Raw genomic sequence first — 15,071 nt, forward strand, 5'->3', positions numbered from 1 at the left:
CTAGTCTTAAAGTGTTTTAATCATTTAATATTGTTATTCACTTGTTTATGCTGCCTATGTGTATTATTAACTTTATCACCAATTAGTAAACTTATATTGTAAGGAAGGAAAAGACCTTAATGACTTCCCATGACTCTCAAAACCACTAGATTCTTTATTTCTAATTGGAATTGGTTCTTGCCATACGCGCTGTCAGGAATCTGGCTTTTTCTCTGCCTGCGACAGTGTTCTTTTCTCACCTGTTTCTCTTTATGATGCTGACTGCTTGTCTTGGGCTGTCACCTGGCCTGTTCTTTTTGATGCTAACTGCGGATTGGGCTGTCTGCTCACCTACTGCTCTAGGTGACGCTGATTCCCTTTCTCTGGTTTCTTCCTCGTCTCTTCCATGTGATGCTGGTCCCCTGTCTTTGGTGTTCTATTCTCTCAAGCTGTGCAATATTGGATAGCTGCCCTGAAAAATGATGTATTACGTTTGTAAATTACCCTTGTATTGAACCATTCTCCATTTCAATCAAACCAGCAGTGAAGGCAGAGGTTGGCAGTAGTAAAAATGTGAAAACTAGTTATATGGTGTGTTTCAACTTCATTCCCACAGGCGCCGATCTCCTTCAATTTCTTCCTCTGGCAGTAGTTCCTCTTCCTCTTCCAGATCGAGGTCACCTCCAAAGAAAACAAAACGCTTGTCAATCAGTCCACCCCGAAAACCTCGCCGTTCTTCTCCATCTCCTGCTACTCCACCTAGGAGACGACATAGGTCACCAGTGTCTACAACAAGTCCAAGTCATAAAGGACCACGGTTGTCATCTCCTCCACATATGAATCGTTCAAGGAAAGGTTATACTTCTGTATCTCCTGCTAGGCCAGGTAATTTTAATCCAGATGATCCCTCACTTTCTAAGGGTTGTGGTGATCTTAAGTTAGAATATGTTTTTGCAACCCAGATCTAACTAGCTGTTTTTTCCTCGCTGAAGCAGTAGGCTGGTTAGTAAGATTTGAGAGTCAGTTCTTTGACCTTTTCCTAAAGTGTGCAACTTGAAATCCAACCTTAAATCAAAAGTTATTTGATTTTATTTTAGGGAGTATCTTCATTCTGTTACTAATTCTATCTGATAGAATTTCATCCATACAGTCCTTTTGTTTTAAAAAAAATAAGCTGCAGATCAAAGGGTGTTAGAATTTTCAGATGTTCGATCTTTATATTATTTAGACTTCTAAAATTACTTCTGTTACAGCACCTAAACGGAAAGGGAGTGTGAAGCATGAATCTGTTTCGCCCCCTCCGAAACCAAGACGATCAGAACCATCAGACTCGGGTTAGTATTATCTCCTGTTGATGTTTAAAAGAGGATGAGGAGAGATCAAATTGCTATTGGCTGACTTGCAGCAACTAGTAGTCAAAGAAATATATACTTAAGTGCTTTACTGGATAAAAAGCAAGGTAACTTAAAGCACTCCCCCTCCCCCCGATTTGGGTTTTTTATTTGTTTTGTAATTCCTTCTTGTAATTTTTTGTTCCAATGCCACCTCTTTAATGTTATCTCTTGGAGGGGTTAACAGTGTTTGTTGTTTTATTTTTGTTCAGAATATTATTTTCATTCTATGATTTTATTTTGTCCCTCGTTAAATCAGATGGTTTGTAAACTAGGTGCCCTGCTTTATGCTGATCTGGACTCCTGATTTATTTATTTCCATTTTGGAGACTATCTGTTAGTTCTGCCATTCCATCAGATTGGCTGACATCTTCATTTACATTGTTATCAGCTCCATATGCTCTCTCGTCAACTATTCATTGGGCAACGCAGTGGCTAGCATTGCTGCCTGTCAGTGCCATGGACCTGGTTTGATTCCACCCTCAGGCGACTGCCTGGGTGGAGTTTGCACGTTCTCCCTTTGTCTGCATGGTTTCCTCCCATAGTCCAAAGATGTGCAGGCTAGATGAAGTGGTCATGCTAAATTGCCTGTTGTGTTCAGGGATGTGCAGGTTCGGTGGGTTATATGTGGATGGGTCTGGGTGGGGTGCTCTGAGGGTCAGTGTGTGGACTTGTTGGGTTGAAGAGCCTGTTTCCGCACTGTAGGGATTCTATGATTCAGGCGCTAGACTAGCTAATTGCCTAATCTCTGCCCTATGCAAATGTCAGTTCCATCCAAAAATTTGTTGCCAGCTGTCTTGATTTTACCCTTAATTCTATTATCAAATAGATATTTTAAATTAAAGGGACTATTTTTGGAATTCCCTAAATTGCATGTGCCTCCCAATCTCTAATCTCTAGCCCCACACTTGTCCCCAGCCTCCTGTTCTGTATAGCCTATATACCCAAGCATCCAACTTGCCCACCAATGATAACCATACCTTCAGCTGTTTGTGTTGGGGAATTTCCCAACATTTCCTTACTCGGCCTTTTTTAAGTCTGTCAATAAAACTACTTTGATCAAGCTATTGGTAACACTTGCAGGTGGCTCTCTTTGGCCTAGCAATCTTTAAATCTTGTACCATATGGTTATTTCCTTTATTAAGATGTTTAAGAATTCATTTTGATGCAGTGGTGCCAGCAAAATTCCATTTATTGCCTTAAGTAAATATTTTGCTGGGCTGCATTGAACCATTGCTGTTGGGAAATTTTAACATGTGATAAAGGCTGCATGGTGACTGCACTCAAATGCACAGTGACCAGACGATGATCATGTTGGAGCTGTCAACATTATAGGATCCCGATCCGGTGGACTGATTGGCCTGAGCATGGTATTGCTCTTCTTTAGTGCTATAGAGAGTCACCTGTCCAGGCAAGTCAGTGTCCAGTCAAGCTCCTGATCTTTCACAGGACACACTGGGTATGTCCCTAAATGCTGTGGGGTAGAGATTAGACTGTTGTTGTATATGGTCCTTACCTGAAACTTGAGTGACATGATTGTTACATAACATCAAAGTGTGCTGTATGAGAGTATGGACTATTTGCAACTGGACTCATGTAGAAGTCATTAGTGAAGATATGGTCTTTAATGAAGGAGCAGTTGCTGCTTTAGCCAAGAAAGCAGCCTAGTGGAGCTGCTACACTAATGCCATAGCTTTCCACAGTTTCCACCAGCTTCCTTTGTCAGATATGACTCTCTGCTTTAGCCCATGAAGCCCATTGATAACTCATTTGCTGGGATGTCTGGGACCATACCTGGTAAATGTTGCTTTGATATCCAAGTCTCTGATACTTTCATGTTTGGACAGACTGATGAGATCTGACAGTGGGCGGCTCTGGAAGAACCTAAACTCTGGGAGCAAGTAATGAGAAAATATCACTTGATGGCAATGACTCCTTTCATCAAATTGATGTTTAGGAGTACACTGAGGAAGTAGCAATTGACTATTTTGAATTGCCTTGATTCTGTGACCAGGACATAACAAGAACATTACCAGAACATCCATATCAGAACATCTTGGAAAAGGACACAACTAGTCCTGAAGTATGTAACTTCCTGGTCATCTCCACCAGTACTAGCTCTCTAATTCTAGGTTTGCTTTGTTACTTGTTATTAAAATGCAGTGATGTGGTCCTTTGGGCTAAAGAGCAATCTAATTTATTTTTCCTCAGATAATTTCTGATTTTTACCAGTTGCAGCATGTACTGCAAAATTGAAAGCACTTGTAATAAATTAAAGTCATAAGACTGCAGGTTATGAAGCAGTTATTAGATTCTTTTATTGTTGCAGAAGATGATAAAGGAGGTAAAACTGCAGGAGTGGAATCAGTGCAACAGAGACGCCAGTACCGCAAACAGAACCAGCAGACCTCTTCAGGTGAGATTCTAGACTGATATTTAATATAATGGTGCATTTAAGGTTTTTAAAAATTACACTTGACTTTTTGGCATTGAATGCTTGAAGATTCAAATTAATTTGTGATTAAAGATATAACTTGGTGCAGGAATGGCAGTAGTGAAGATTTAGTATTTGCACTTGCTATTAACATTTTTCACTCCTTTATACAGAATTATTGTGGAATTCAAATCTACAAGAATATTTGCAGGATTTATTTAAAATTCCTATTGAATAGATATTTGAAGATTACCTGCTAATTCCCATTGTCCACTCATAGTTCCCTTCATTATGAGAAATAATTGAATTTTCAGTGCAAATCTTATTCTTGAATTGACGCATTGGTATTCCAAAGTATCATCCTAGAAATCTGGAACTGTGATAACTGGAGCACTTAGCTTTGCTTAAATCTGGAGATTTCACGTCAGAAGTTCAAATTAGTCTTAAATGAATGAGTAAAAAACTGAAGCAAATTATAATATTTGGAACAGGGATTTTGGCTACTGAAAACGACCATGAATAGATAATTATAGAATTCTTATCTCTGCTTCTGTAATTGTTACATTGTTTTGTAGTTTCAGTTACAACCTTACTTTGTGGGATCTTACAAGTTCTTATTTCAAGTAGACAGTTTGAAATAAGAGCTGCTAGGATATTTTTTTGGCGCATCCAGTACTGCCACTTCAGATACTTCACCAGCCAAATACTGGTTTATTTTAGGAAAAAAAAAGGAACTTGGTACTTCATTGGATATTAAACCAAGTCATAGCACTGGATCAGGTTCTTAGAATTTTCAACAAAAACTGTACAGAGCAGCAGTTAAGTTAGTTCCAGTGAAATGGCTGGATGCAGTAACTGTGTAATTGGCTTTCCTTTACCTCGTGTTTGTTATGCTGCTCATCACAGTTTTTATCCTTAATCCATGACAGTGGAAAAATACCTGGGGGAAGGAAAGTTGGTATCAGTATTTCCCAAGAAAATGGGACACTGTTCATTCTGAACACTGAATTGTTTCTGGCAATCACCATTTACAAATACTGGCTAATTTTTTTTCATTATTGGAAAGTTGAGACACAGATACGAGATTAGGTTTGGAACTAAAACTCCTTGTAGTATGATGTATTTAAATTTATCAGGAATATTTGGTTTGTGATTGATATGTTTGAGTATAATTAGTGATGCTGGGAATCAGTTATATCTGTGGAGAACTGGGGGAAACTTAAAACTGGTAAAAATCTGATAGAATACAATTCAAAAAGCCTACGTTAATTGTAATTCAGAGAATGGGGCATGTCTATCAAAAGGCTGAACTATGTTGATTTAAATGGTTAGAGTAGACGTTGAGGCTTTTAAGCAGCAAGTGGAGCAACTTAAACCAACTTAAACTTAGACCTTATTTAATCTATTCATTTAAGGAATGTGAGCTTCACTGGCTGGACTATCATTTAATTGCCTATTCAAATTGCCCTGGAGAAGGTGGTGGTGAGCTGCCTCCTTGAACTATTGCAGGTCTTGGAGTTCAGGAACACCTATGGTTCTGTTAAGTAGGGAAATCCAGGATTGTGATCCATTGACAATGAAGGAATGATGACTATAGTTCCAAGTAGGGATGGTGACACATGAAGAGGAACTTGCAGGTGATGGTGTTCCCATGCAACTGCTGCACTTTTTAATGGTGGTCACAGTTTTTGATGCCGAAGAAGCCTTGGTGAGTTATTGCAGTGTCTTGTTGATGGATCTCATTGTTGCCATTGGGTCATCGGTGAATATTGAAAATGGTAGATGTGATGTCAGTCAAGTGACTGCTTTGTACTTGATGCTGTCAGGCAATTTTATGTTGTTGCAGTTGCACCCATCCAGGTGAGTGGAATACATTCAGTCACATGCCTGACTTGTACTTGCTAGTTTGTAGGTAGGTATTGGGGTGACGGGGTTAGTTACTGCAGAATTCTTTATTCTTTTTTGGTCATAATTTGTATAAGGGTTATCTACATTATTTTTTGGTCGATGGTAAGCCCCAGGATCTTGAAAGAAAGGGATTCAGCAATAATGCATTTGAATGTCTAATGGCAGTAGTAGATTCTATTGTTGGCTATTGTCATTGCCAGCAAAATATGGATATGGCCTGCTTCAGTATCTGAAGGTTTGGAAACGATGCTGCATGTTGGAGAGTTATGAGTGAATATCCCCACTTCTGACCATCTGATGGAAATAAGGTAATTGTAGCTACCTCACTGTGTTTGTGCCTAGGATAGAACCCTGAGGAATTCCTGCTTTAGTGATATGGAATTGAGATGATTGACTTGCAACTACCAGAACCATCTTCCTTTGTGCTCTCGAGCCAGTGGATAGTTTCCACACAATTTTCCATTTCCTCTAGTTTAGTTCACGCTTCTTAATGTTGTATACTGTGCAATGCTACATTGATGTCAACAGTAGTCACTTTTGCCTCACCTGGAATTTTGTTCCTTTTGTCCATGTTTGGACTAAGCCTTTAATGAGATAGGAGACAAGTGGCTCTGGTCTAAACTAGTATGAGCCTCAGTGAGCAGGTTGCAGATGCCCCTCCGGAGCCCTGTTGATGAATCTTTTTGTCGTATTATTGATGGAGTAGATTGGGTGGTAATTGGCTGGGTTAAGTATGTCCATGGGCCGGAGATCCTGGGTGGTTTTCTACGCTGTTGGGTAGTGACAAATATTGAAACAGCTTAGCTAGGGGTGTGACTTGGCTTGGAACACAGGTCATGTATATTTTTGCCAGAATATTGTCAAGGACCTTTTGAACTTCTAAGTATTCACTTCTGCTATTTGGATTCACTCCATGTGAAATCAAAAATTGATTGATGGTTGGCAACTTTGATGCTGTAGACTTTGTGAGGCCAAGATTGACCTTGCACATGGCACTTCTGGCTGAAGATGGATGCAAATACTTCAGCCTTAATTTCTATATTGATGTGCTCGGCTCATCCATCACTAAGCATATGCATGCTAGTGGAACCACCATCTCCTGTTAGTAATTCATTTGGCTGCCACTTGTGGCTGGATGTAGCAGAACTGCAGAGCTCAGATCTAATCTGTTAGTAGCAAGATCATTTATCCTGTTTGGCATGCAATAAGATGCAACAAAAATTAATAACTTTCTCATATGCTTTGCTTTATTTTAATCTTGAAGTAAAAAGTAAACCTGTGTACAGTATATAAGCTTAACATTAATTTAAGCATAGTTTGTTTAATTTCTTTTATAGATAAGATTTCATACTTTTTATAAATGTTATGGCATATTTGTTAATTCTTTTAGTGTTTAGATTTCTCATTAAATGTTAATGATCCTTAACGGGATCATAACAAAAAGCCATATTCAGCTGTGTAGGTGGCTAAAACACAAATAAGTGGTCTAAAATTTATGAACCAGTGGGCACGTACCAATGTATGTTTCAAAATTCAGAATTAAAATACTTTGTTATATTGCTAAGAAGTTTCTAAAGAGATTGCTGTTTGAATATCAAACATTATTGCAGTTAAGATGCAATATTTAAGAACATCTTGCTTTTATAAGGCATGTTTCCCCACCCTTGGACGTTGAACATGGTTTTACAACCCATGAAACTTTTCCTATCTTAGCAATAGAAACTAAGAAGTGGCAGTCAGCTTTCACACAGCAAGCTCAGGTGTGATAATGACCAAGTAATCTATTACTGAAATGTTAATTTGAGGGATGAGTATTATCTGGAATGTCAGGAGTAACTCCTTGACCATTGAAGAGGTGCTATCAAGTTTTTAACATCCACTGTGTGGCTGTTCTTCAGCTTAACATCTCACCTGAGTAATGGCATCTCCAACAGTGTAGCAATCTTTTAGTACTGCATCAGAGTGTCAGCTTTTGATTTTGGTATTCCACGTATTTTGTATTCTGAACCAGAACTTGAACATCGAACCTTCTGACTCATAATGTTCTGATGTTTTTTTTGTCTAATAAATATTGTGAATAGGAAAAAAGCCCTTCTGAACGTATTTTCTCGAACACACAGTAACTGTTACTTTATAGGAGATAAGTTAACAAATAATTGTGATAACTAGAAATTTTAAGCGTTGTGGAATTATGAAAGGCACATCACGTTTGACATCCCTGTTACAGTTTTTGACTGTGCAGAATGGATAAAAGGAAACCAGTTGATATGTTGTATCTGGATTTTTAGAAGGCTTTTGATTAAGTTCCACATAAATTTCAAACAGAATTTGTTCACCACAGAGAATATACTGACTAATGGGGCGGCACGGCGGCTCAGTGGTTAGCACTGCAGCCTCACAGCACCAAGTACCCGAGTTTGATTTCCAGCCTCAGGTAACTGTGTGGAATTTGCACATTCTCCCTGTGTCTACATGGGTTTCCTCTGGGTGCTCCGGTTTCCTCCCACAGTCCAAAGATGTGCTGACTAGGTGGATTGGCCATGCTAAATTGCCCATAGTGTTAAGGGGTGTGTGTGGGTTATAAGGGGATGGGTCTGGGTGGGATGCTGCAAGGGGCAGTGTGGACTTGTTGGGCCAAAGGGCCTGTTTCCACACTGTAGGGAATCTAATCTAATCTGATCTAATCTAAAGATTAAAGATTGATTTAATTGAAAGAAAATAGAAAGCAAGAATAAACAGATTCTCAGATTGGCATTCTGTGACTCGCATGATAACTTGGCTATTGGTCTTTGGTCCCCAGCTATTCACAGTCCTGTATCAGTGATTTTCACCTTGAGACCAGATGTAATGGTTCCAGATTTGTGCATGACATAAAATTAGCTAGAAACATGCATTATGAGGATAATGCAAAGAGGCTGCATGGGAATTTGGTTAAGCTCATTTAATTGGCAAGAATACAGTTGATAGAATATAATGCGGATCAGTGATAGATTATCCACTTTGGGAGGAATGGAGTTGAAGAGTTTGAAGAAGTTGGGAAATGTGATGTCCAGATGGGCCTAGGTATCCTTGTATGTAAGTCATTAAAAGCTAACATGCACATGCATTAGAAAGCAACACAGAACATTTGTTTTCATTGCAAAAGGATTTTGAGTACTGGGGCAAAAGGATGTTTTGTTTCGATTATTTAGAATCTTAGACTGCAGCTGAAGCTTTTTATGCAGTCTTACTCCATGCTTAGAGGTTCACTGGATCAAATCTTAGGATGGTCGGCTGTCATGTGAGATTAAATTTAGGAGACTGTGCCTGTGTTCAGTCAAGTTTAGAAGAATGAGAGAAAACTTTAAAGCATACAAAATTCTTAAAGACAAGGTAGATACCGGAAGGATGTTTCCCCTGGATGGTGTATCCATAGCCAATGGACACAGTTGGAAAATAAGGGCAAGCCATTTACCCCTGAGATGAAGAGCAATTTCTTTGCTCAGGTTGGTATATCTTGGAATTTTCCACCGCAAGGAGAATGGGAAAAGCATACCATTTGAGGTAGACAATCAGTCATGATCAAATTGAATGGCACAGCAGGCTTGAAAAGGGCTGATTAGCTTTCTCCTGTTCTTATGTTTCATTTCGTATGTATTTTAATGTGGTTTAAATATGTGCTGTACTCAATTTCCGCAGATGAACTCCACATTGAGCCAGCTTCTAGTGAAGACCCTTATTGATACAGACATACTTTAAAAGAAATCCTTACTGGTGAACCTGAATTATATAGCCAGAGATATACAGCATGGAATCAGACCCTTTGGTCCAACTCGTCCATGCTGACCAGATATCCAAATAAATCCATTCCCATTTGCCAGCATTTCACTTGTAACCCAGTAAACCCCTCCTATTTATATACCAATCCAGATGCATTTTAAATGTTGTAATTGTACCAGCTTTCACCACTTCCTCTGGCAGCTCATTCCATACGTGCCATACTGTGTGTTTTTAAAAAAAAAAAGCTGCCCCTTAGGTCCCTTTTAAATCTTTGCCCTCTCGCCTTAAACTTGTGTCCTCTAGTTTTGGACTCCCCCACCCCAGGGAAAAGACCTTTGTCTGTTCATACTGTCCATGCCCCTCGTGATTTTATAAACTTCTGTAAGGTCACCCCTCAGCCTTCGATGCTTGAGGGAAAATAATCCCAGCCTATTCAGCATCTCCCTGGAGCTCAGCCCCTCCAACCCTGGCAGCATCCTTTGTAATCCTTTTCTGAACCCTTTCAAGTTTCCCACCATCCTTCATATAGCAGGGAGACTAGAATTGCACGCATTATTTTATAGTTGCCTAACCAATATCCTGCACACAATGCACTGACCAATAAAGGCAGGCATATGAAACACCACCTTCACTATCCTATCTATCAGTAACTTCACTTTCAAGGAACTATTGAACCTGCATTCCAAGGTCTCTGTTCTGTAACACTGCCCAGGACCTTCTCATTAAATGAGAGTCCTACTCTGATTTGCCTTTCCAAAATGCAGCATCTCTTTTTTTGATATTAAACTCTATGTGCTAGTACCCTCAGGCCCTTTGACCCATCTGATCAAGATCCCATTGTACTCTGGGGTAAGAGTGGATTTTTTAATAATAGTTTTGAGACCTGTCTCTTGATTAAACTTTTAAAAATATTACACACAGATACTAAATTAGCCTGGATTGGTCGATATCTCTTAGAGCATGAAAGCTGTGCTATTTTCTGGGTCTGTAGATTAAAGTGCAAAGATGGCCTTTAGCAGAGCTTTGTCCTCTTCCTGTCAGATGTGGGAGATTAGGGAGTGTTTCCATGTTACTGATGGTTATTGTTGATTTATTTTTACTTGCCTATAGTATCTAAATATGCTGATACAATTTTGTTTGAGCGAATAGGCTGGGCTATATTTGCAGGATTGTTGGAGATTGAGGTGGTGTCCTTATTGAAGTTTGTAAAATCATGAGGGGCAGGGATAGAGTGAATAGCCAAGGTCTTTTCCCTAGGGCAGGGAAGTTCAAAAGTAGAGGACCTAGATTTAAGATGATAAGGGAAAGATTTAAAAGGGACTTAGAGACGTTTTCTCATGCAGAGGGCGGTGCGTGTATGGAATGAGCTGCCAGAGGAAGCGGTGGTACAATTATAATATTTAAAAGCCATCTGGATGGGTACTTGAATTGGAAGGGTTTAGAGGAATATGGGCGAAATGCTGGCACTTGGGACTAGATTAATTTAGGGTGTCTGGTCGGCATGGAATGATCTGTTTCCGCACTGTATATTTCTGTGACTCTACTGTTTGAGCTATTGTAATGAAGGCTAATGATACATCATTGTTTGGATACTGGGGTTCTGAAGTAGGGAAAAACATATCGAGCTTTGAGTTTGATTTGTAATTCTATTTTATCAGTTAAGAATATTTTGTTTTATTTTTCAGTTCTGTTGGAGTTTGAAATTTTGCTTACATGAATCTAAATGAACCTTTGAAAGTTCTTGAGGTGATCAGATCAGTGCCTTAGCTGCAACAAAAAAAATCAAGAAATTAGCTATTGCTTTGCAACAGGATGTCCTTTGACCCAGAGAAAGAGGCAGAAACAGGTTTCCCTTTAAAGAAAACCTCCAAAAGGTTGTTTCTGTCAAGGAGATTACAGGTTTCTTTGAGAGCAAGAGGCTTCTATTACCAGTATTGCAGTTTGGCTTCACTCTTTTTGTTCCATTTCTTAATGCTGATATGATTTCTATTTACTATGCAGTTTTGTTTTAACCTGTTATGAATGATGTGTGCTTTATTGGAAATTAATTTTGTCATTTATTAAAATATCACCAATACAGAGTCAGGATCTTCATCTTCATCTGAAGATGAAGCCCCAAAACGGCCAAGTGCAAAGAATGGTGAAGTTCGAAGAAGGCGCCAGCGTTCGTTGTCGCGGAGTATATCCCCACCCCCTGCAATGCGAAAACGACACAAGGATTTTTCACCCAGGTAAAATGCAAAAGTTTCTGTTATTGGGATGATTTTTTTAGTTGTATTTCCATTTGAGTTCAGCATAATGGAAGATGTTTAGTTATGTTTTAGAGTTTGTATTTTGAAGCGTCCTGTATGACCATGCTTTTTTTATTGGATAATATGTTCTTAATATTTGGCTTGGTGTAATCACTTCTTGTTCAGATTTTGCTGTGCCTCCCTTCCAAATTACATGAACATATTCCCATTACTGCAATCTAATGTTTGAATTTTGAATGTGACTTCAGAGTGCATCCTCTGTTGCTGTGAGACTGCATTTTATTTCGAAGTAAAAGCCCAGTGTTGGGAATGTGGTAAGATATTTTTATGCAGTGCAGGTTGAAGAATAATTTTATGTTTCTGCTCCTTTTGGTCCTAAGTGCATTCAAACCACCACTGTAAATTGTGAAATAAGATATCTTTTTTATTGATGTTTGTGTGGGAGAATGCATACAAGGACTGTATTAGTAAATGATTAAAAACTCATTGTTAAAATCACTTATTGTTAAAATCTGAATTAAACAATTCTGAGCTGAATTTCTTGCATTATTGTATGTATTTCTCTTGTTTTAGTGATTTTCTTTTTCATGTTATGAGAACACATTCAAAACCAGGTTACACAAAGGGAATCAATAACCTTGAACAATTTTTTTTGTTTCCAAACCCAATTAAAAAATTTCTTCCTACTTGCAAAGCAAAATTGCAAATTTGAACTTCCAGGTTACCCTCTGAAGGTGCACAGAGCACTTCATTTATAAGAGTTCTTTTGCTCTATTAAAGAGGTCTTTACTCATCTGGTGCCTCATCGAGTAGTTTGGAATTTGAACTTCCCTTTATCCTGTTTAAATAAAAAATTGAACTTTCTACATTAGGGCAGATGAAATAAATGAGAAGTTTTTGGAAGTAGCACTTTGTTAAAATTCAAAAGTGGTAGTACATAAAATTTCACGAGTGAAGATCATCCTCATTTCATACCGAACTTTACCAGTTTATTCTTGCAAAAGATTTCAGTACTTGTGTAAAATCAAAGTGCACAGTAAGTGAGAACAGTATTTTCAAACTGACTGTAACTCGAGTGTTTGTAGGGTGGGATTGGGAGTTGCTACTTTTAACTGAACTGCTAGGTGCAGCACCAGGCAGAAGCTGGGTATCTGGCCTGGTGAAGATAAGTCACCCTTGTTCCACATAAGATTACACTTTTATCATTTCTTGCAGATTGAGCTTTAAAGACCTCTGAGAGCTGCTCTCCCTGGCCAGTTTTCAGTGTGAGAGACTTAGAAAGAAGTTTGGAAGGTTAAATGGTTTTTTAAAAAAGTACAGTAATTAATAAACTAAATTAATCAGAGGTACTGTCTGTATGAATTATTGGTTTAAGATACTTCCGTTAGAGGTTGATCCGTGAAAAAAACACAGCTTGGTTTTGTTTTCTCTTGCTATCAGGATGCCGCTCGGAAAGAGGTGGCACTTCCCAGTGGCGAAAAGGTTGGTTTGAAAATGAGTTGCTGTCTGATCACTGAAACCTTTAGCCTGTTTAAGGTTCCTTTAATTAGCAACCCCAGCCCGACGACTAATTAGTGGAATTATTGCCCTGCATATCAGGCAATGCAGTCCAGTTTCACTGGAATGCTGCAGTAATTTTGCATCAAATTTTCAAATGAACAGGGAATTTTATAGCACTCAATTCTTGGGATGTATGTTTGAAATTGATGACATTTTGCAAATGGGAACTTTAAACTGAACTGCAAAGAACTAATTCAATGTGGATTATCTGCTTTTGATGAATTAAACCTGCAAATATTTGGGGAAATACAAATACAGTGGAACCCACTTATGCCAAATTTGCCAAGATTAATATCGATGATTACTAAAAAAAATCAAAAATAAAATTAAAATCCAAGGATAAAGAAAAGAATTCTAGAAATATATTTCCAGGTATAAAATGAGAGAATTTGGAAATCAGGATTACTTGCATGCAGATCTAATTATAGAACCAATCTTTTTTTGTATCAAAATATTTTCTAATTTACTAGCCCCGGACCTCAACACTGAAGTTCCTATTTCCAGTTGTTTGGGTGAGTTTTATAGATATCAGCATTTATAAGTAGATAACTGTCCTTATCTCTTTCTAAAATACTGTCAAATAGTTTTCAGTAACCCTTTTCTTTAATCAACTTCGGCCAAATACGTCCCAGCCAGGTTTATTGATTCACGATAAACGTACCAACTGATTCCCGCAAATATGTAAACGGAACTAGAGTATCTACAACCACTGGAATTCCTGATTTTTTTTACAGTAGGGCAGTATATCTTTCTAGGAAAGTGTAGATTAGCGTACATAGAGTAAATACAACTAGAGTGCTTTCATTTTGAATGTGAAGTTGTTTGGGACAAAGGAAAGGCACTCTGCAGAAATGTGGTTTGGTCTTTGAATTGGATACAAGAAGGATAAGTGGTTTTCACTGTATGTTGAATACCATAGTGGCGACAGCCTGTTTTATTTGGTGTAAAAGACCCATAACCAAATGGGTAAAAAAAGCAGTGTCACCAGTGATATTTTGTGGTGACTGCTGAATTTTATCGTAAGTTTTAAAAACCTGCGAGCACTTAGATTTAATGACTGGCTGAAAAATTACATTTTAATTGGTATCTTTAAAACCAAAATTCTTTTAATTTCTGGGAAATTTGTAGTCTGGTCACTTTTGATTGTTGAAATACTTACTTTAAAATTGCACTGAAATAACCTGAATTTTTGAATGTTGATTTAGAGAAAGTTTTCTTATCGTTATTTAACTTCCTCTAAATTATAGAAATTTCTCATTGTTATATTTTTACAATTTCATTCCAAGAGATTTACATAATTTTATTCATTGCATCTAAGCTGTGTATTTTTGAAAGAACATGTTATGTTCCATATTTCTCTATTCCTGAAGCTTTGATATTTGGGGTGGTAGTGATTTGTTGACTTCTAGTGCATGACTCTCTGACCTTAGATAGTATGGTGGTAGAACATCAGTCTCCAGATTGTGAATTAGGTCACGACTATTAGGTGCCATATTAATTGAATATTTTTAAGGCAGAGACAGATTCTTGTTAGGCAAGAGAAACAAAGGTTATCTGAGGTGAAACACTTAAGTTTAATTAATGGCTGCCTGAAAAATTGTGTTTTAATCTGTTGCTTGAAAATTAAAATTCAATCCAAGAATATTTTTGAGATGTCTATGACATTTGTAATGTGTTCATTTCTTCAAATGTTGAAACCGTTGTGTACTTAAAAATCATCCTGAAGTAAATGGGAATGTGGAATTTGTAACTAATAGACATGATGTAATTGAAAAGCAGAGCAGGTTT

At 38.0% G+C, this 15,071-nt stretch overlaps 1 protein-coding gene across 4 annotated transcripts in view; it reads left to right on the forward strand.

The window, feature by feature from the left end:
- srrm1 (serine/arginine repetitive matrix 1) overlaps positions 1-15,071 on the forward strand; it is a 53,623-nt gene that overhangs the window by 29,531 nt on the left and 9,021 nt on the right. For 2 of the 4 annotated variants that reach the window (XM_048557803.1, XM_048557806.1), the window contains 5 exons: positions 596-864; positions 1,233-1,313; positions 3,700-3,786; positions 11,552-11,702; positions 13,164-13,205. In XM_048557803.1, coding sequence (XP_048413760.1) covers positions 596-864; positions 1,233-1,313; positions 3,700-3,786; positions 11,552-11,702; positions 13,164-13,205 — 630 coding nt within the window. The remainder of the gene's footprint in view (positions 1-595; positions 865-1,232; positions 1,314-3,699; positions 3,787-11,551; positions 11,703-13,163; positions 13,206-15,071) is intronic. The other 2 variants (XM_048557804.1, XM_048557805.1) reach the window with 2 other exon arrangements.

This window comes from Stegostoma tigrinum, chromosome 24 (genome assembly GCF_030684315.1).
Source record: "Stegostoma tigrinum isolate sSteTig4 chromosome 24, sSteTig4.hap1, whole genome shotgun sequence".
Lineage (NCBI taxonomy): Eukaryota > Metazoa > Chordata > Chondrichthyes > Orectolobiformes > Stegostomatidae > Stegostoma > Stegostoma tigrinum.